Source organism: Aotus nancymaae, unplaced genomic scaffold (genome assembly GCF_030222135.1).
Source record: "Aotus nancymaae isolate 86718 unplaced genomic scaffold, 86718_ANA_hifiasm-v0.15.2.pri h1tg000002l, whole genome shotgun sequence".
NCBI classification, from domain to species: Eukaryota; Metazoa; Chordata; class Mammalia; order Primates; family Aotidae; genus Aotus; species Aotus nancymaae.
Window position 1 is genome coordinate 43,427,357 of NW_026988413.1, and position 22,719 is coordinate 43,450,075.

At 38.6% G+C, this 22,719-nt stretch overlaps 1 protein-coding gene across 1 annotated transcript in view; it reads left to right on the forward strand.

Annotated features, from left to right (window-relative positions):
• The window catches only part of BMT2 (base methyltransferase of 25S rRNA 2 homolog), a 101,715-nt gene that overhangs the window by 40,373 nt on the left and 38,623 nt on the right, over positions 1–22,719 (forward strand). Inside the window, exon 3 of the mRNA XM_012457004.2 lies at positions 6,474–6,644. Within this exon, the coding sequence (XP_012312427.1) occupies positions 6,474–6,644 (171 nt within the window). The remainder of the gene's footprint in view (positions 1–6,473; positions 6,645–22,719) is intronic.

Sequence of the window (22,719 nt, forward strand, 5' to 3'; positions counted from 1 at the left end):
CATTTTAAAACTTCGAAAAGGAAAAAATTTGTCAGATTTCATTCTCCTTGAGTTTAAATAGCTTTAGTAAGTATAACAGCTAATTGTTTGTGTCTATCTCCTGTCAAGTTGTTTTTTTTTTTCAAGTTTACTGGTGTTAATAAATGTTTGAATTGATTCTGTGGTGCATTTTTATTTTGTTATATATGCACATATGGTGTTCTGTATTCACTATTATATGACATATATCATAAATACTGAGAAAATTGTTTATATGTATTTGCTTGTCATCAGTTTTTTATTCTGGTTAGCAACCTGATATAGGCTTAACTATATGGACTTAAAATGATATGTTTTGAAGAATCTGCATTCCAATTGTGTAAGAATTGGTACAAATAGAAATAGTCTCCTAATGGACAGGAATAATTTCCAAGTGTTATGAAAAGCAGGTTATGTTCAAACTTTTGTTCCCTTTGAACTTATGCCTTTATGATATACCATTTTACCTGAACTAGATTCGTATACTCTCTTCTCAGAGCAAATAAGAAAAATGATCTCTTAATATATTTACAACCTAACTTTGTTGTCATAAACCAAGAGGGACCTGAAGAACAACTGTTGGGTTATCTGTCTGCTACTAGCAAAGCCAGTTTGAAATGAGCTGTGACTACTATTCCTTCTGGATGTTATCACTACATAGTGGACTTATCTAACCTTTGCTGGAGAAAGTTTTAGTCAAGAATGAAGCTCAGTAAAATATATACAAGCACATCTGTAATCCTGAAAAACTTGTTTTTTATTTACTTAACAAAATTTGTAATTATTCCTCATTGTATAGTAATTTTTTATTATTACTATACTTTAAGTCCTGGGGTCATGTGCAGAATGTGCAGGTTTGTTACACAGGTATATGTGTCATGGTGGTTTGCTGTATCCATCACCCCGTCATCTACATTAGGTATTTCTCCTAATGCTGTCCCTCCCCTAGTCCTCCACCCCTGACAGGCCCCAGTGTTTGATGTTCCTCTCGCTGTATCCGTGTGTTCTCATTATTCAACTCCCACTTAAGAGTAAGAAAATTTGGTGTTGGGTTTTCTGTTCTTGTGTTAGTTTGCTGAGAATGATGGTTTCCAGCTTCATCCATGTCCCTGCAAAGGACAAGAACTCACCCTTTTTTATGAATGCATAGTATTCCATAGTGTATACGTGCCACATTTTCTTTATCCAGTCTATCATTGATGGGCATTTGGGTTGGTTCCAAGTCTTCACTATTGTAAACAGTGCTGCAGTAAACGTATGTGTGCATGTGTCTTTATGATAGAATGCTTTGTACTCCTTTGGGTATATACTCAGTAATGAGTTTGCCGGGTCAAATCGTATTTCTAGTTCTAGATCCTTGAGGAATCGCCACACTATCTTCCACAATGGTTAAACTAATTTACACTCCCACCAACACTGTAAAAGTGTTCCTATTTCTCCACATCCTCTCCAGCATCTGTTGTCTCCTTACTTTTTAATGATCGCCATTGTAACTGGTGTGAGATGGTATGTCACTGTGGTTTTGATTCGCATTTCTCTAATGACCAGTGATGATGAGCTTTTTTTCATGTGTTTGTTGGCTGCATAAATGTCTCCTTTTGAGAAGTGTCTTTTTATACCCTTTGCCACTTTTTGATGGAGTTGTTTGGTTTTCTGTTATAAATTTGTTTACGTTCTTTGTAGATTCTGGATATTAGCCCTTTGTCAGATGGATAGATTGCAAAGATTTTCTCCCATTCTGTGGGTTGCATGTTCACCCTGATGATAGTTTCTTTGGCTGTGCAGAAGCTCTTTAGTTTAATTAGATCCCATTTGTCTATTTTGGCTTTTGTTGCCATTGTTTTTGGTATTTTAGTCATGAACTCTTTGCCCATGCCTATATCCTGAATGGTATTGCCTAGGTTATCTTCTAGGGTTTTTATGGTTTTAGGTCTTACGTTTAAGTCTTTAATCCATCTTGAGTTAATATTTGTATAATATTTGTTAATATTTGTATAAGGTATAAGGAAGGGGTCCAGTTTCAGCTTTCTGCATATGGCTAGCCAGTTTTCCCAACATCATTTCTTAAATAGGGAATCCTTTCCCCATTGCTTGTTTTTGTCAGGTTTGTCAAAGACCAGATGGTTGTAGATGTGTGGCATTATTTCTGAGGCCTCTGTTGTCTTTCATTGGTCTTTATATCTGTTTCGGTACCAATACCATGCTGTTTTGATTACTGTAAGCCTTGTAGTATACTTTGAGGTCAGGTAGCATGATGCCTCCAGCTTTGTTCTTTTTAATATGCTGCTGGATTTGGTTTGCCAGTATTTTATTGAAGATTTTTGAATTGATGTTCATCAGGGATATTGACCTGAAATTTTCTTTTTTAGCTGTGTCTCTGCCAGGTTTTGGTATCAGGATATATTGGCCTCATAAAATGAGTTAAGGAGGATTCCTTCTTTTTCTATTGTTTGGAATACTTTCAGAAGGAATGGTACCAGCTCCTCTTTGTACCTCGGTAGAATTCGGCTATGGAACCATCTAGTCCTGGACTTTTCTTGGTTGGTAGGCTATTAATTGCAGCCTCAATTTCAGAACTTGTTATTGGTCTATTTGGGGATTCGACTTCTTCCTGCTCTAGTCTTGGGGGTGTGTAAGTGTCCAGGAATATATCCAATTCTTCTGGGTTTTCTGGTTTATTTATGTAGAGGTGTTTATAGTGTTCTCTGATGGTAGTTTGTATTTCTGTGGGATCGGTGGTGATATCCCCTTTATCATTTTTTTATTGCATCTATTTGATTCTTTTTTCTTTTTTATTAGTCTGGCTAGCAGTCTATCTATTTTGGTGATCTTTTCAAAAAACCAGCTCCTGGAGTCATTGATTTTTTTTTTAATGGTTTGTTTTTTTTTTTGTCTCTATCTCCTTCAGTTCTGCTCCAATATTGTTGTTTCTTGTCTTCTGCTAGTTTTTGAATTTGTTTGATCTTGCTTCTCTAGTTTTTTTCAATTGTGACATTAGAGTGTCAATTTTAGATCTTTCCTGCTTTCTCTTGTGGGCATTTAATGCTATAAATTTCCCTCTACACACTGCTTTAAATGTGTCCCAGTGATTCTGGTACCTTGCATCTTCGTTCTCATTGGTTTCAAAGAACATCTTTATTTCTGCCTTCACTTCATTATTTATCCAGTAGTCATTTAGGAGCAGATGTTCAGTTTCCATATAGCTCTACAGTTTTGAATGACTTTCTTAATCCTGAGTTCCAATTTGATTGCACCGTGGTCTGGGAGACTGTTTGTTGTGATTTCCATTCTTTTGCATTTGCTGAGAGTGTTTTACTTCCAATTATGTGGTCAATTTTAGAATAAGTACGATGTGGTGCTGAGAAGATTATATTTTCTGTTGATTTGGAGTGGAGAGTTCTGTAGATGTCTATTAGGTCCACTTGGTCCAGAGCTGAGTTCAATGTTGGCTATCCTTGTTAACTTTTTTGTCTTGTTCATCTGTCTAATATTGACAGTGGGGTGTTAAAGTCGCCCACTATTATTGTGTGGGAGTCTAAGTCTCTTCATAGGTCTCTAAGAACTTGCTTTATGAATCTGGGTAACTCCTGTATTGGGTGCATATATATTTAGGATAGTTTGCTCTTGTTGCATTGATCCCTTTATCATTATGTAATGCCCTTCTTTGTCTCTTTTGATGCTTGTTGGTTTAAAGTCTGTTTTATCAGAGACTAAGATTGCAACCCCTGCTTCATTTTGCTTTTCATTTTCTTGGTAAATCTTCCTCCATCCCTTTATTTTGAGCCCATGTGTGTCTTTGCACGTGAGATGGGTTTCCTGAATATAGCACACTGATGGGTCTTTATCCAATTTGCCAGTCTGTGTGTTTTAATAGGGGCATTTAGTCCATTTACATTTAAGGTTAATATTGTTATGTGTGAATTTGATCCTGCCATTATGATGCTAGCTGGTTATTTTGCCCATTAGTTGAAGCAGTTGCTTCATAGCATCAATGGTCTTTCCAATTTGGTATGGTTTTGCAGTGGCTTGTATCGGTTGTTCTTTTTCACATTTAATGCTTCCTATAGGAGCTCTTGTAAGGCAGCCCTGGTGGTCACAAAATCTCTCAGCATTTGCTTGTACATAAAGGATTTTCTTTCTCCTTCATTTATTAAGTTTAGTTTAGCTGGATATGAAATTCTGGGCTGAATATTCTTTTCTTTAAGAATGTTGCATATTGTCCCCACTGTTTTCTGGCTTGTAGGGTTTCTGCCAAGAGATCCACTGTTAGTCTGATGGACTTCCCTTTGTGGTTAACCCAACCTTTCTCTCTTGCTGCCCTTAGCATTTTTTCGTTCATTTCAGCCTTGATGAAACTGATACGTCTTGGGGTTGCTCTTCTCAGGAGTATCTCTGTGGTGTTCTCTTTATTTCCTGAATTTGAATATTAGCCTACCTTGCTAAGTTGGGGAAGTTCTCCTGGATAATATCCTGAAGAGTGTTTTCCAACTTGGTTTCTTTGTCCGTTGCTTTCAGGTACACCGATCAAACTTAGATTTGGTCTTTTGACATAATCCCATATTTTTTGGAGGCCTTGTTCATTTATTTTCACTCTTTTTTCTAATCTTGTCTTCTCACTTTATTTCATTGAGTTGATCTTCAGTCTCTGATATCCTTTCTTCTGCTTGATCAATTTGGCTATTGAAACTTGTATATTCTTCATGAAGTTCTTCTGTTGTGTTTTTCAGCTCCATCAGGTTGTTTATATTTTCTCTAAACTGGTTATCCTAGTTAGCAATTTGTCTAACCTTTTTTCAAGGTTCTTCGCTTCCTTGCATTGGGTTAGAACATGCTCCTTTAGCTCAGAGGAGTTTGTTATTACCCACCTTTTGAATCCTGCTTCTGTCAATTTGTCAAACTCATTCTCTGTCCATTTTTGTTCTCTTGCTGGCAAGGAGTTTTGATCGCTTGGAGGAGTAGAGGCATTCTGGTTTTTGGAATTTTCAGCCTTTTTGCACTGATTTCTCCCCATCTTCGTGGATTTATCTACCTTTGGTCTCTGAATGAACATCCTTTTTGTTGATGTTGAAACTATTTCATTCTGTTTGTTAATTTTCCTTCCAACAGTTAGGCCCCTCTGCTGCAGGTCTGCTGGAGTTTGCTGGGTGTCCACTCCATACCCTGGTTGCCTGGGTATCATGGGCAGAGGCTGCAGAACAGCAAATATTGCTGTCTGTTTCTTCCTCTAGTAGCTTCATCCCAGAGGGTTACCCACCAGATGCCAGCCAGAGGTCTCCTGTATGAGGTGTCTGTCAGCCCATACTGGGAGGTGCCTCCCAATCAGGATACACAGGTGTCAGGGATCCACTTGAGGAGGCAGTCTGTCCCTTATCAGAGCTCAGGCAGTGTGCTGGGAGATCTGCTGCTCTCTTCAGAGCTGCCAGGCAGGGATATTTAAGTCTGCTGAAGCTGTGCCCACAACTGCCCCTTTTCCCAGGTGCTCTGTCCCAGGAAGGTAATTTTATTTGTAAGTCCCTGACGGGCTGCTGCCTTTTTTCAGAGATGTTCTGCCCAGCAAGGCAGGTATCTAGTGAGTCAGTCTGCCTGCAGCAGCCTTGCAGAGCTGTGTTAGGCTCTGCCCAGTTTGAACTTCTCATGGGTTTGTTTTCATGGTGAAGTTAAAACCACCTACTCTAACCTCAGCAATGGCAGACACCCCTCCCCCAGATAAGCTCACATGTCCCAGGTAGAGCTCAGACTGCTGTGCTGGCTGTGAGAATTTCAAGCCAGTGGATCTTAGCTTGCTGGCCTCTGTGGGGGTAGGTCCCACCAAGTCAGAACACTTGGCTCCCTGGCTTCAGCCCCTTTCCAGGGCAGTGGATGTTTCTGTCTCTCTGGCATTCCAGGCACCACTGGGGTATGGAAAAACAAATGCTGTGGCTAGCTTGATGTCTGCTTAAGCAGCCACCCGGTTTTATGCTGGAAACCCAGGGCCCTGGTGGTGGTGTAGGTACTACAGGGAATCTCCTGGTCTGCGGGTTGCAAAGACCATGGGAAAAGCACAGTATCTGGACTGGAGTGCAAGGTACAGACCCTAATGGCTACCCTTGGCTAGGAGAGGGAATTCCCTGACCCCTTGCGCTTCCTGGGTGAGGTGATACCCCACCCTGCGTCACCTTAGTTGAACCAGGTACCTCAGTTGGAAATGGAGATATCACCCGCCTTCTGTGTTGATCTTGCTGGGAGCTGCATAACAGAGCTGTTCCTATTTGGCCATCTTGTCAGCAATCTGTATAGGAATTTTTTTTTAATTTGAAAGAGCTACAAGGTGCTCAAACTTATCTCAGTTTGACATTTTCAAAGTAGAAATCTTTAATTTGAAAGTTTCCCAACTTGATTCATAAAAATCAATTATTTCTATCTTATTTTATAGTCATACATAGTATGTTAAAATACAACTTTATTTTTACTTGTAGCGTATGCAGAGAATATTTCCAAAATGGTGGGAAGAGAAAAGCACTTGAGAAAGATGAAAAAAGAGCTGTACTTGCCACTAAGACCACTCCAGCCTTAAATATGCATGAGTCTTCTAAACTTGAAGGTCATTTAACCAACCTCAGCTTTACAAACCCTGAATTTATAACTGAGTAAGTATACTTTTTCTACTTTGATTATCCTAGATAGCTGTATTAATGTAAAATAATGCAGTAGTTCATTATAAGCAGTGAGCAGTTTACTTGCTCCTCTAGTAGTAACATGATAGGCTGAGAAATGCAGATATGTAATATTATTAGATTAAAAACCAGCATAAAATTGTAAGAGCTATCTGGAAAACTAGTAGTTCTGTAGCATGTGTTGTTCTAACTGAAAATGAGAAAGAATGGTTCATTAAATGTGATTATTATATAATTACACATTTTTACATAATTACATAATATATATTGCATATATGTTATGGTTATGTCATGTGTATATATAACATGTAAATAGATAACATGTAATTCTTATATAATTATCAAAACAAAACAGCAAAATCCAATTAAACTGTTTAAAGTGGCTATCCACTAAGAATTTACAGATAAGGAAAAATAATTCATAATTAATATTATGAATTTTTTATCCATATTCAAAAATTAAAAATAATTTGTATGATGAGCCAATTAATATGAATTATTATATTAATAGAGCCAATTGCCATTATTTTATTGTCAATAAGAAAATCTGCCTGCTAGTAAGATTATACGCACAGACACAAATTTTATTTTATAAGTACATGAGTATTATAATGCAATTAATTATTAGTACAGGCATATCTCATTTATTGTGCTTCACTTTATTGTACTTGGCAGATACTACATTTTTTACAAATTGAAGGTTTGTGGCAACCCTGAGTCAAGCAAGTCTTACTGGCACCATTTTCCCAATAGCATGTACTCATTTTGTGGCTCTGTGATGTGGTTTAGCTGTGTCCCCACCCAGATCTCATCTTGAGTTGTAGCTCAAATTATTCCCATGTGTTATGAGAGGGACCTAGTGGGAAATAATTGAATCATAGGGGCAGTTTTCCCTATACTGTTCTCATGGTAGTGAGTAAGTCTCACAAGAGCTGATGGTTTTATAAAGGCTTTATAAAGCCAAGCCTTTTGCTTCACTCTCATTCTCTCTTGCCTGCCACCATGTAAGACTTGCCTTCACCTTCCACCATCATTGTGAGGCCACCCCAGCAACATGGAGCTGTGAGTCCATTAAACCTCTTTTTCTTTATAAATTACCCACGCTCAGGGATGTCTTTATCAACAGCCATAAAAACACACTAACACACTCTGTCACATTTTGGTAGTTCTCACAATATTTCAAACTTATTATTATGATGTCTGTTTTGGTGATCTGTAATGAGTGATCTTTGATGTTATATTAAGATTATTTAGGAACACCATATAAAACAATGAACTTATTCAATAAATGTTATGTGTGTTCTAACTGCTCCACAAATCCACTGTTCCCCAGTCTCTCTCCCCACTCCCCCTTTTCCTCCTCCCTTCTCCTCCCTCCTCTCTCTCCTCCTCGCCTCTCTCCCCCTCCCCAATCCTCCCTCTCTCTTTCCCCTCCCCCCCCAGCCTCTCTATTCCATAAGACACTAGGGAAGTTTGGCCAGTTAATAAACCTACGATGGCCTTTAAATATTTGAGTAAAAAGAGTCGCATGTCTCTGACTCTAAATCAAAAGCTACATGTGATTAAACTTAGTGAGGAAGGCATGTCAAAAGCTGCTATAGACTGAAAGCTAGGCCTCTTCTGCCAAAGAGTTAATGAAGTTGTGAATTCAAAGGAAAAGTTATTTTTAAAAATTAGAAGTGCTATTCCAGTGAACACAGAAATGAGAAGAAAGTAAAACAGCTTTATTGTTGATACACAGAAAGTTCAAGTGGTCTGGATACAAGATCAAAACAACTACAGCATTCCCTTAAACCTATACCTTATCCAGAGCAAGGGCCTAACTCTATTCAATTCTTTGAAGGCTGAGAGAGGTAAGGAAGCTTCAGAAGAAAGTTTGAAGCTAGCAGAGGTTGGTTCATGAGGTCTACGAAAGAAGCCATCTCCATGACATAAAGTGTAAGGTGAAGCTGCAAGTGATGATTTAGAAGCTGCAGCAAGTTATCCAGAAGATCTACCAAAGACCATTCTTGAAGGTGGCTACATTAAACAACTGATTTTTAATGTAGATTTTAAAAGCGTTCTATTGGGAGAAGAAGATGCTTTTTAGGACTTTCTTGGCTAGAGAGCAGAAGACAATACCTGGCTTGAGAGCTTCAAAGGCAGCCTCTCTTGTTAGAGGCCAATGCAGCTGGTGACTTTAGGTTGAAGCTAGTGTTCATTTACCATTTTAAAAATCCTAGGGCCCTTAAGAATTATGCTGAATCTACTCTGCCTGTGCTCTGTAAATGGAACAACAAAGCCTAGATGACAGCACATCTGCTTAAGGAATAGTTTACTGAATATTTAAAGCCTACTGTTGAGACCTGCTGCTCAGAAAAAAAGATTCCTTTCAAAATATTACTGCTGTTTGATAATGTACCTGGTCACCCAAGAGCTTTGATAGAGTTGTACAAGGAGATGAATGTTGTTTTCATGCCTGCTCATACAACATCCATTCTGCAGCCTATGGGTCAAGGAGTAATTTAGACTTTCAGGTCATATTTTTTTTTATTTTCAGAGACAGGGGTCTCACTCTGTTGCTTAGGCTGTAGTGGGGTGGCGTGATCACAGCTCACAGTGGCATCAGCTTCCTGGGCTCAGGTGACCCTCCCACAATCTTTCCACCTCAGCTTCCCCACTAGCTGGCACCACAAGCATGCACCACCATGCCCAGCTAACCATTTTTATTTTTTGTTGAGATAGAATCTCCGTATGTTGCCCAGTCAGGTCTCAAATTTCTGGGCTCAAGCAGTCCTCCCACCTTAGCCTCCCAAAGTGCTTAGGATTACAGGCATGAGTCATTTAGCCTGGAACAAGTCATGTTATTTAAGAAATACATTTTGTAAGGCTGTAGCTGTCATAGCAGTTTCTCTGTTGGATCCAGGCAAAGTCCATTAAAACCTTCTGGAAAGGAATCACCATTCTAGATGCCATGAAGAACATTTGTGATTCATGGGAGCAGGTCAGAATAGTAACATGAATATGAGTTTGGAAGGAGTTTATTCCAGGCCTCTTGGATGAAATAACTGTGGATGTGATGGGGGAAGAAAAGTAATAGAACTAGAATTAGAAGTGGAACCTGAAGATAGGACTGAATTGCTGCAATTAAAACTTGAATGGATACGGAGTTGCTTCTTAGGGATGAACAAAGGAAGTGTTTTTTTTTGAGATGGACTCTACTGGTAAAGATGCTGTGAATATTGTTAGAATGCTAAGGATTTAGAATATTATGTAAAACTTAGTTGATAAAGCAGTGGTTGGGCTTGAGAGGATTGACTCCAATTTTAAAAGAAATTATGTGAGTAAAATGCTGTCAAGCAATATCACATGCTGATGCTGCAGAGAAATCATTCATGATAGGTAGAGTCTATGGATGTGGCAAACTTTGGTGTTGTCTTATTTTTAGAAATTCTGATAGCATGCCAGCTTTCATTAACCATCATGCTGAGCAGTCAGCAGCCGTCAGTATCAAGGCAAAGCTTCCACCAGTTAAAAGATTACAACTTGCTGTAGGCTCAAATGATCACTAGCATATTTAATCCATAAAGTATTTTTAAATTAAGGTATGTACATTGTATTTTTAGACAGTGCTATTGTACGCTTAATAACAGTGTAGTGGAACATAACTTTTATATGCACTGGAAAACAGAAAATTTGTGTAACTTGCTTTATTGCCGTAGTCTGGAACCAAAACTGTAATATCTCTGAGGTATTTTGCTGTAATATTAAAATTGTTTCTACATCCTTTTACCCTGTTGGGTTTGTGGTCTCAAGTGTATTTTGTTAACTACTTGGAAATACTAAACTTGAATAGTTTTAGAAATATTTTTGATAGACACAGAAAATAATTATGAAAGAGACTCTAAAGCAGTTCCAAAACTATAGATATCAAGGTTTACTTTTGGTTACTCTGATTTTATATCATGTTGAAAATATCTAGTTATAAACAATTACATTTAAAAATCAAAATATATTTGATTACTTCAGTAGCCTGTGGTCCCAGCTACTCGGAAGGCTAAAGCAGGAGGCTCACTTGAGCCTGGGAGGTAGAAGTTGTAGTAAGTAGAGATCACACTACCCACTGTACTCCAGCCTGGGTGACAGAGTGAGACTCTGTCTCAATAAAATATATATATATGTGTGTGTGTGTGTGTATATATATATATGTTAAATATACACATACATACATATTTTATAATTGCTGCCTTAAAGTTTTTGTCTGCTGAATCCAACATTTGGGCTCACTCAGAGTCAGCTTCTGTGTACTGCTTTTTTTTCCCCTGAGTATGGACTATGCTTTTCTAGGGATTTTTTGCATGTCTCCTAATTTTTTGTTGAAAAGTGTAGAAACTCTCATTATGGATTTTTTTCCCCCACGAGGGTTAGTGGTAGTAGTTGTTTCTCAATAATTTGCCTAGACTTAATCTGTGGAATCTGTATCCCTTATTAAACTTAGCTTTCTTTTTCAGAAGTGGAGGGGTTAATTGTTTTTTATTTTTTAGCCGATTTCCTAGGTTTTGCACCAGTACCTGCATAATTTAGTAGGCAAACAATGATAGGTCAGAGGTTGTACTCAAATATCTCAGACAGTAAGGCTTCCACTCTCTTCCAGTCAAGCGTGTCTTGATTGGGGAGTGCATTAAACATTTAGGCGCTTTTCAAATCTGCCTCGCCTTTTACTTTCTTCTGGGCCTTCTTAGGTTTTCTCTGCATATTCATATAGCCTCCCCATCAGCCATGGCTTCGTGGGAGCTTATCTAACTCCTCTATACCCATCTCATTTCCAGGATCTTTAATTTCTGACTATTCCTCCATTCTGTAGCTCAACACAGTCATGACTGCAGCTTGAGACTAGCATAGCTGCTAACTTTCCACACTTGTTTCTTCCAAGTTTGTTGTTTTTACTGACACTGCCCTGGGTAGGTTTTTTACCCTTTGCCCCAAATCAAGTTAGCCACCTCTAGCAGTGAAGCTATTTTTTAACAACCAGTTTTGTCCTGGCGGAAGTTTCATACCAACTAAGCAGGGGTTGGGGATGGTAAGAGCAGCTGCAGGCAAAGATAGGACAGATCCTCACTGGTCCTAAACTAGGTTCAGCTGGTTTTTATGAATAAACACTTTTCGTCTTATTTGCCTTTGTTTGAGCCCTGTAGTAGTAGTTTTTGATGATTTTGTCTACTTATATAGTTGTTTCTTGAATCATGGAGGGGATTAACTTAGTATTGAAATTTAGCATTAAAATGATTTAGCCCTGGATGGCTTGGTTTAGATTTTCTTAATTCTAAAAACTCTGAACTCCTTAATACAGCATCAGTACACCGTCATGTGTGTGTATTCTCATTCTTCCTGCTCTTCCCACTATTCTTACAGCCTGTGTTCTGGTAACATGGATCTATTTTAAATTCCTCTAGTGTGGTACATGCTCGTTCTCACTTTCTGGCAATTGCAAATGGGATGCATTGCTGTATTTTATACTAGACTATATTTGAAGTATGTTCTCTTCCAGAACTTTCTCAGAACTTCCCAAAAGAATTGGTACTCTTTGATACCAGTATTGAACCTTCTTTATAACTCTGTTGTGATATTTATATTGTGTTAAAAATTCACTGTTGAACATTTTTCTAATTACAAATGAAATTGAGGTATGAAAAATTTGCACATAGAACAGATACAGATGTAGATTTGGGTACATTTCTTTCTAGTCTTTTTTACTAGGCATTGTTATTTACACAAAAGAGACTATGCTGCATGAAGTATTTTGTAAAATTCTCTTCCCCTGCCACTAGAATGCTGTTTTGCATAATACTGCATGATAAAAATATACCACATGTGTCTAAATATAAAATGATCTGGAATACAAAATAATACTCCACTTTCCCAAAGAGAAATCTTTCTCTCTCTCAAACATACATACCCCCACATGTCACTTTTAAATATGTAGATGAAATAAGGGTCAGATATTTATTGGTTTAGTCACAGATGCTATCATATAGGAAGATAGATATTCCTTACTATCAAAATCTATTCACCTTTTTAATTTAGATAGCAAGTTTGAATATCAAGAGTTATCTTTTTTTCAGGTTTATCTCCAAATATCTGTTCAAGTCATTTGATATCTGGATTCAGATACCAAGAGTTCACATAGTAAAGATATACTTTTTCGCACTTAAATTTCATGCAAACCAAATTTTTGTTACTGGAATCACCTTTAAGTCATCTATATCTCAAATTTTAGATACGGCACTTTTTGAATATGTGTATAATGTGATTGCTGGAAATTTTGTCCTTTGCACACTCCAATTACCTGTTCCCCTAACATTAGGAAAGCTGTGTGTCTACCTCTCCTTCATTCTGTACGCATGTATTTGTAATTAACACAAAATAAGTACTTACGTTGCTGACTTTTTAAAAGCATTTATATTTTTTCAAAATATTCACCAAGTATACTACCATATTTGGCCATGAAACACATCTTAACCAATTTTAAAAGATCATTATACAAAGTATGCTTTCTCTCACACTACAATAGAATTAAACTAGAAATCAGTAACAGAGAACTGAAGAGTCCCAAAATATTTGTAGATCTAACATCATACCTCTAAAAATAGCACAAGGGTCAGATAAGAAGTCTCAAAAGAATTAGAAAATATTTTTGAACTAAGTGAAAATGAAAATATATCTCATCAAACTTGTAGTATGTTCTGAAAGCAGTACTTAGAGGGAAATATATAGCATTTACTGCACATGTTAGAAAAGAAGATGGAGCATCTTTGGAAACTAGAAAAATAAGAGCAAATTAAAACTAAGAAGAAAAAAATTAGAAATTAATGAAATTGAAAATAGGAAAACAATAATCAGTGAAACCAAAAGGCTTCATTTGAAAAGATCAACAAAATTGATAGACCTGTAGCCAAGCTAACCAACAAAAAAAGAGAGATAAGACACAAATTTCTAATACCAGAAATAAAAGAGGGCCCATCACTACTGATTCCATCAACATTAAAAGGATAAAAAAGGCATATTATTATCAATTCTGTGACATCATATTTGATAACTTGGACAAAACAGATGAAATAGACTGGTTCCTAGAAAGATACAGTGCACTAAAACTCAGACAAGGAGATACAGATAATATGGAAAGCCTATATCTATTACAGAAATTGAAGCAATAGTTAACTGCCTTTTATAAAAAACAGGAAGCACCAGGCCCAGATGGTTTCATTGGTGAAATCTACCAAACATTTAAAGAAGGAAGAATACCAGTTCTCTACAATCTGTTCCTGAAAACAGAATCAGAGGGAACACTTTCTAACTTAGTCTCTGAGGCCAGCAGAATGTAGTTTAAGAAACTCAACCAGTTTTCCCACTTTTAAATCTGAATTAACATTTTCTTGTTCCTGACTGATTGTAAAAACATGATTATTAGATAATGACTGAATCTGTATTTGAGGGTTAAGTTACACTTTGGTTGCTTGTGATAGAAACAAATCTAAGGCCAGTAGGAAACTGGAGAATTTATCTAGTTGCCTGATGATATGGCTTTTTAATATGATCTTTAAAAATATATATATCTTCTAAAGAAAACATGCAATAATTGCCACTGTAAAGCTGTACTTCAATATATAATTATCAAATTGGTGCTAAATTTATTTGCCTCCTTGGTGGAGCCAAGTTTATCAAGTGATTTCTCATCAGGTAAGCAACCAAGCTACATTGTGTGAAGTCCTTTCAAGCCAATGTTACTTTTCTCCTAAATAGTCTTTCTTAGTCAAAGTAAAAAAAAATTGAGAGGGCTGAGTAGCATAGAGACTTTGCAGGGCTCAAACATAAACTGATGCTCTCTTTTTTGAAGGACAGTTAGAATCTTGCTTTTTATACATTGTTCTTTCATTGGACATCTACGGTCTTTCCTTTCTCACAGCTGTTTCATTTCATCATTAAATCTCTGTGCTTGAGTTTTCATGTCCTTGGGATGGATTCTCAGAAGTCGATTTTAAGTTGAAGAGTATAAATGGCCCCTTGTACATATTACTGAATTCCTTTCCAGAGAGAGAACACTAATACCATTATCTCTAGCAGTATAAATGCCCATTTTGCCAAAACTCACTAGCATTAAGTATTTTCATTTTTTCTTTCTTTATTAACATGATAGAATAAAATGGCATCCCATTTGATATGGTTTGGCTGTGTCCCCACCCAAATGTCATCTTGAATTGTAGTTCCCATAATCCCCCAAGTCATGGGAGGGACCTTGTGGTAATTAAATCGTGGGGGTAGTTACCCCCATGCTGCTGTTCTCATGATACTGAGTGAGCTTTCACAAGAGATCATAGTTTTATAAGGGGCTTTTCCCCTTTTTGCTCAGCACTTCTCCTTGCTGCTGCTATGTGAGGAAAGACATGTTTGCTTCCCCTTACACCATGATGGTAAGTTTCCTGAGGTTTTCCCAGCCATGCTGAACTATGAGTCAATTACAACTCTTTCCTTTATAAGTTACCCAGTCTCAGGTGTGTCTTTATTAGTAGTGTGATAATGGTCTAATACAGTAAATTGGTACCACAGAAAGTGGGGTGCTGCTATAGATACCCAAAAATGTGAGAGCAACTTTGGAACTGGGTAACGGAATGGGCAGACCCGGAACAGTTTGGAGGGCTCAGAATAATACAGTAAAATGTGGGAATGCTTGGAACTTCCTAGAGACTTGGAGGGTTCAGAAGACAGGAAGATTTGGGAAAGTTTGGAACTTCCTAAAGACTTGTCAAATGGCTTTGACCAAAATGCTGGTAGTGATATGGACAATGAATTCTAGGCTGAGATGGTCTCAGATGGAGATGGGGAACTTGTTGGGAACTAGAGTAGGTCACTCATCCTATGCAAATAGACTGGCAGCATTTTGCTCCTGCCCCAGAGATCTGTGGAACTTTGAACTTGAGAGATGATTTAAGATATCTTGTGGAAGAAATTTCTAAGCGACAAAGTGCTCAAGAGGAAGCAGAGCATAAAAGTTTGGAAAATTTGCAGCCTGATGCTATGATACAAAAGAAAAACCCATTTCCTGGGGAGATATTCAAGCTGGCTACAAAAATTTGCATAGGTAATGAGAAGTTGAATGTTAATCACCAAGACAATGGGGAAAATGCCTCCAGGGCATGTCAGAGACCTTCACTGCAACCCCTCTCATCACAGGCCCAGAAACCTAGGAGGAAGAAATGGTTTCATGGGCTGATCTCAGGGCCCCCCTGTCCTGTGCAGCCTCGAGACATGGTATCCTGTGTCCCAGCTGCTTCAGCCCCAGTTGTGGCTAAAAGGGGCCAAGGTACAGCTCAGGCCATTGCTTCAGAGGGTACACATCCCAAGCCTTGATGGCTTCCACATGATGTTGAGCCTGTGGGTGCATATAAGTGTTTGAATAGAAGAATTTGAGGTTTGGGAACCTCCACTTAGATTTCAGAGGATGTATGGAAACATCTGGATGTCCAGGCAGAAGTTTCCTGCAGGAGTAGAGCCCTCATGGAGAACCTCTACTAGGGCAGTGTGAAAGGGAAATCTGCCTGGTAGAGTTGTAAGAAGAGGGCCACCATCCTCCAGATCCTAGAACAGTAGATCTACCACCAGTTTGCACCATGCACCTGGAAAACCTGCAGACACTCAACACCAGCCCATGAAAGCCAGGAGGGCTGTACCCTACAAAGCCACAGGGGTGAAGCTGCTCAAGGCCATGGGAGCCCACTTCTTGTATCAGCATGAGCTGGATGTGAGACATGGAATCCAAGGAGATCATTTTGGAACTCTGAGGTTTAATGACTGCTCTATTGAATATTGAACTTATATGGGGCCCTTAGCACCTTTTATTGGCTCATTTCTCCCATTGAGAATGGGTGTATTTACCCATTGCCTTTCTAGATACCCCCATTGTATCTAGAAAGTAACTAACTTGCTTTTGATTTTACAGGCTTATAGACAGAAGAGACTTGCCTTGTCTCAGATGAGACTTTGGACTTGGACTTTTGGGTTAGTGCTGGAATGAGTTAAGACTTTAAGGGACTGTAGGGAAGGCATGATTGTGTTTTGAAATGTGAGGACGTGACATTTGGGAGGGGATGGGGTAAAATGATATGGTCTTACCTTGTCCCTACCCAAATCTCATATTGAATTCTAGTTCCCATAATCCCCATGTGTTGTGGGAAGGACCCAGTGGGAGATAATTGAGTAATGGGACAATTACCTCAGTGCTGCTGTTTTCATGATAGTGAGTTGTCATGAGATCTGGTGGTTTTATTAAGAGGCTTATAAAACCCCTTGCTCTACACTTGTCCTTGTTGCCACCCTGTGAAGTAGGGTGTGTTTGCCTCTCCTGCCATGATTGTGTTTCCTGAGGCCTCCCCAGCCATTCTAAATTGTGAGTCAATTAAACATATTTCCTTTATAAATTGACCAGTCTCCGGTATGTCTTTATTAGCAACATGAGAAAAGACTAATACATCATTGTATTAATATGCATTTCTGACAGATACATAAAATAAAACAAGGAACAACAAATTTGTAAAATAGGAGGAAAATAGTATAAAATCAGGAAAGCAAAATGCATTCTGTGAAATTCTTGTACTTGCCATGGCAGAAGCATGGCATGGATGTCATCATACTTTCCAAAATCTATGATGAACATAGGTAATTCATCATAGGATCATTCCTACAGAGCCTGGACTTGGTCTCAGAATCCTTTTCACACAGCACTCTAAGCATTACCAGTAGTCAATGTGAGTATCTGCCATTTATGTTCATTACCCTTGCTATAAATAGGAATACAGTTTCGATTTTAAGCTTCTTGGCAACTAAGGCATGGCTGTGAATAGAATCATTTCTTTCTTTCCTTTTTTGTTGTTGTTTTTTAGAATTGTCTGTTTTGGCATATTAAGCATTTACCAGTTTGAGTTCTTTCGTACTCAAAATATTACTTGATATATGTAGTTATTGGAGGAGGGGCTTTAACATGTCTTTCTCAGGTGAAAGAAAGTAAGAGGTAGACAAAAGGAAAGAAGGGTAGAAAGGCTGGAGGACATATTTAGAATAGCAGGGTCATGTTTTTATAACAATCTGCTTGAGATTGTTAACTGGAAAAAAGGAAGAGGGGAAGGAATAGTGGCAGTGAGCCAAAGGAAAGAGTACAAAACATATTAGATGGTCACTGCCAATCTAAGAGTCTTACTATAGGCCTTATCTCCATTCTGCCTTAAGATATAAAGTATTGAACATATTTTTAAAAGATTTGTGACAAATAGGTAATATAATACATGACAATAGGTAATTGTCTAATAAAGAGGACTGAATTAGATATTAACGCTTTTTTGTTAGTTCAGTTTATAACAGTTTAAATGTGATTTTTGAATATCTTTTTTAATGTTATCTGGCTTAGGAGTTTTTTTTAAGTTAGCAGTTATTTTCTTTTCATTTGAACATTCTTTTTATTTTCTTGGAGTTTTTAATATTGGAGGTTATCCTAGTGAGCAAAAGATATTATGGTACTAAAGGAGGAAGTTAAATGTCTTTAATGTGATGTCTTGGGATCCTTAGGGTGTCACTTTTCTAGCCAGAAACCCCTATGACTGGTGGTGCCTTTGCCCAAGTTTTGCTCGAGCCCACTGGGCTCATTCCACCAACTCAACCAGCAGGCTGTGCTTGGTATGTGCTACTGGCCCACATCCCATGCCAAGGGCAAGCCAGGTGCAGAGTGGCAAGGGGTGCATGAGTGAGCATGGGGTCCAGCCACTGCACACAGCCAGGCATGCCGGCTGCTGTGGCAAGGCAGGGCAGACAGCTTCAGGCAAGCCTGCTGCTGGATCTGTACCACACACAGCTTCCACTGTTGGCACCCACGTCTGAACAAGGAGAACACAGTGGTGCCTAGAAGCATGGAGACACCAGAAACCACAGAGCCCGGAAGAGGATTTCTCAGTTTTGGCTCAGGAACCCACAGTCTAGGCTCCCCAAAGGGCCACAGCTTTTCTCTCCTTGTTGCCTACAGTGTGTCAAGCAGGATGGGGGAGCATTTCAGCCCAGTTTATGTTACGGCTCTTTCACTCCTGTCATTGAATGGGTCACTAGTTCTTGTCCCGTATCCAGGAAGAACGAGGTACACAGACAGAGCAAGGTGGCAAGGATCTTTATTGAGTGATAGAACAGCTCTCAGGAGACCCAGAGTGGGTAGCTTCTCTGTGGTTGTCCTGATGAGTGTCCAGCTGTCAGTAGAGAGGAGACCCAGAGTTGGTAACTCGTTTCTATAGGCAGGTAGCCCTGAGTACAACCCTCAATGGAGAGGAGACCCGAAGTGGGTAGCTCCTGTCTGCAGGCAGGTCATCCTGATGAGTCGGGGAGACCTGAATTGGGTAGCTCCTTCCTGCAGCTGGTAGTCCCAATATCTGTTTGATTCTGGCTGAGTCAGGGTTTTTATGGGCTTAGAAGGGAGGAAATGTGTGCTGACTGGGCCATGGGCAGGCTCCGAAAAAGTATCATTAGCTCTCATTCTGGGTGGCAAACTCCACCTGGAACTGACAACTCAGCCTCCAGACTTCAGGCCATCCCTGGCTTGACGGTCAGGTTTCATGTCAGTAGTACCCAGGCTATTCATGCCAAAAGGCACCTGCACCAAGCTGCCCTTAGCCCCCCTTGGCCTCCCTCCTATGCTCGTCAGTGCCCAAAGTCCAGAGGGTGCCAAGGCGTCAGGGGACTGGAGTGTCAGCACTGCTGAGCACATGCACACCCAGCCAGGTTGCAACAGCACCGGGACCTGGCCACAACTTTGCTCTGAAATTGGAGTGGGCACCAGGAGCAGGAAGAGGCCAGGCAGCAGCAGTCACTTCTGAGCCTGCAGGGGCAGGGGAGATTCCCAGGCCCCCAAGAGTACAGGGATGCCCAAGTCTGCAGCCACAGCTGAGCAGCTGCACCCAGGAGGGTGGGGCTCACCTTCCCCCCAAAATTCATAAGGGGAAGGGTCTCCCACCTGTTCCCAGGTCCTGCCAGCTTCATGGACCATGTTGTCCTGGCCACACCTCCCTGGCTGCAGCCAGTGTCTTTGCAGCAGCCACTCAAGACAGGCTGCCACTGCCATCAATATTATACTCATACAAAATTGTAAGTATTTCAGTGATGGTTTTTGTTTTGCTTCTAGTTTGAAATGCATTATATATTAATCAGATGCATATACAAGTATGTTGAAACCTGAAAGTTAACTTCTACATGTATTTTACTGAAATCTTAATTGGATAAGTTTATAATTACAAATAGCAGATGTCTCTGGAAGCTTAGTATTTAATATTAAGATATGAAGTTCTGTGTAAAACAATGCATTATCTAGTTTTTAAAGCTATTTCTGCAGAAAAAATGCTTATTTCAAAATTGTAAAGTTTCCCTCCATAGATTTTCTTGACTTAAATAATTTATATTGAAGTTTATTAATAACTGAAATGCAAATGATCTGTACTTATCAGTTACTTTCTTAGAGTTTCTTACCTAATTTTTAGCACTGGCTCAGGGAATAACTTTGGAGCAATATCTAACATTCTGAGTCTCTTTTTCTTCTATAAAAAATAATACTTATATGATCGTCTAGCTATTTTTTTTTTAAATGGGAAGAACTATGTTCAAAAACCCTGAAACTCTAAGTTTTCTGACCATGACCTGAAACTCTAGACATTAAGAATGAAAATAGTGATGATTATAAGATTTAAGTCATCATTTGAGTAAACAGCTCAATTGGCAAATCCGTTTTAGAATAATATAATCCAGACTTCTATAATGTGACTGTATAAATGGAAACAATTATTGCAGAATATTTTCTACTGAAAGAAATTGTCTGGAGGGACTCGTAAAATAAATGTGTTTCCTTAGAGGGAAACCATTCAAAAAATTTATTCTATTAACCTGTTTATAAGATTCTTAATCTAGTTCTATATTTTATGTCCCCAACTAGTGAAGATTTACTATCTAAACCAAGTTGTTTTATTTTAGTAACTGGTATTGAATCTAATTTAACTAAAAAGGTTAACTAGAGTTATATGTAAAATTGTAGAAAGATAATTTAGGGAGTTGAGTCCTCACTGTTAAGTTTTAACTAACAAATTACTATTTTCAAATGGGTTTTAAGCTAAAACCCTTACTGGAGCAAATATCTGTGAATGTTTCTCATTTTATGGGCATGGAAGATGCATGTTCTACAGGTTGAGCATCCCGAATCCGAAAATTCAGAATCAGAAATGCCCCCAAATCTGACTCTTGAACTCAAAGGAATTGTTTGTTGGAGTATTTCAGACAAATATAATGCAAGTGTTCCAAAACCGAAAACACTTACGGTCCTAAGCGTTTCAGATAAAGAATACTCAGCCTGTGTTAGCTAATTTTGTGGAGCTATTGGCAATTTAGTGGTTACTGACAATCAACTTCTGTATTCTCCTTCCTGTCTTTCTTCTATCACTACAATATTACCTTTTAAAAATCCTCATCTTAATTCTTGTGCTATAAAACCCTTTTTTAAAAAAATAAGTCCATCTACTTGTTCTTTTGTAATAACAGTATATTCTCTTTCTCTACATCTCTCTTAATTGTTGGTCTCAGATTCTCTACTCTTCACATTCAGCATATGGCAGCTGCACATGGTAGCTTAATTAACTGCAATAGCTTTATTTCCACATATATGCTGATTATTCCAAATCTCTATCTCCAGTTCTGACCTCTGACCTGACCTCCATATGTCTAGTTGCCCACTAGACCTCTCTGTGTTTGTGCCAGTGAGATATACTTGTGTCATAAGTGAGCCAATTTCCTCTCTTTTCCTACCTCCTGAACCACTAAATTGATTCTTCTTCCAGAGTTCCTATTTCATTAAATTCATCTACATGCCCAAGCTAGAAATTTTTAAGATTTACTTTTGACTCCTGGCCCCTGTTTGACTTCCCACATCTGGTTAATCACCAATCCCTACCATCAATTCTGAATTCTCAATTTTGCTTTAGTCTGTCTACTTCTATCTCATCTCTTTCTAAGGATATTGCAGTAATCTCTTTTTCCAGTCTTACTTCAGTCTGTTCTTCACAGTTCAACTTGAGAGTTTTTTTGAAACAAAAACCCGTTAATACCAACTCTTTTACTAAAACTTTTTAGTGATGTCACTTTACCCTTGAGATAAAATTCAAGTTCCTTAACATAAAAAGTCCTTTATGATAGACCTTTGCCTCCCTCATCTCTCAGTACATTTTTAACTATATGACTCAGTAACATTGAACTTAATTTTCTCCTGCAAAATTCCACCTCATGCCTAGTGTTTCCTTTCTGCCTAGAACATCCTTTTACAACCCATTACTTATTGCCTTCACCAGCATAATTTCCTGTTTGTCCTTAGATACAGTGTTAGATATTACACTTTCTGATAGAGAATTTCCTTTACTCCTAGAGTTATCATCAGAAGGCTTCATACTTCTCTAACACAGCAAATCTCAGTGTGATCTGTGGATCCCCTAGGAGTCTCTGAAGCCCTTTCATAGAGTAGGAGGAAGAAGAGCATTTCTGTGAATTCAAAGAAATTTTATATTCATGCTAAAACATTATTTGCCTTTTTTTTTAATTGTGTTGCAGTTTGTACTGATAGTTCAGAAGCAATGGTGGATAAAACTGCTGGCACCTTTGCACATATCAAGGAAGGTGAAGCAGGAACTTGCATGTTACTTGGTAAAAGGATCAAGGTTGGGGGGACTCGAGGGAGTTGCCACACGCTTAAACAGCCAGGTCTCACAAGAACTCACTACTGCGATGATAGCATTAAGCCATGAGGGACCCACCCCCATGATCTAGACACCTCCTACCAGGCCCTACCTCCAGCACTGGGGATTACAATTCAACGTGAGATTTGGATGGGGACAAATATCCAAACTATACCAGCCATACACCAGAAATTTACAAAAAATATGAATGCTGTTCTTATTGATAAATTTTTTTGTTTTGAGAACCATGGTTCTTTTAGAAAAATTATTTACATACG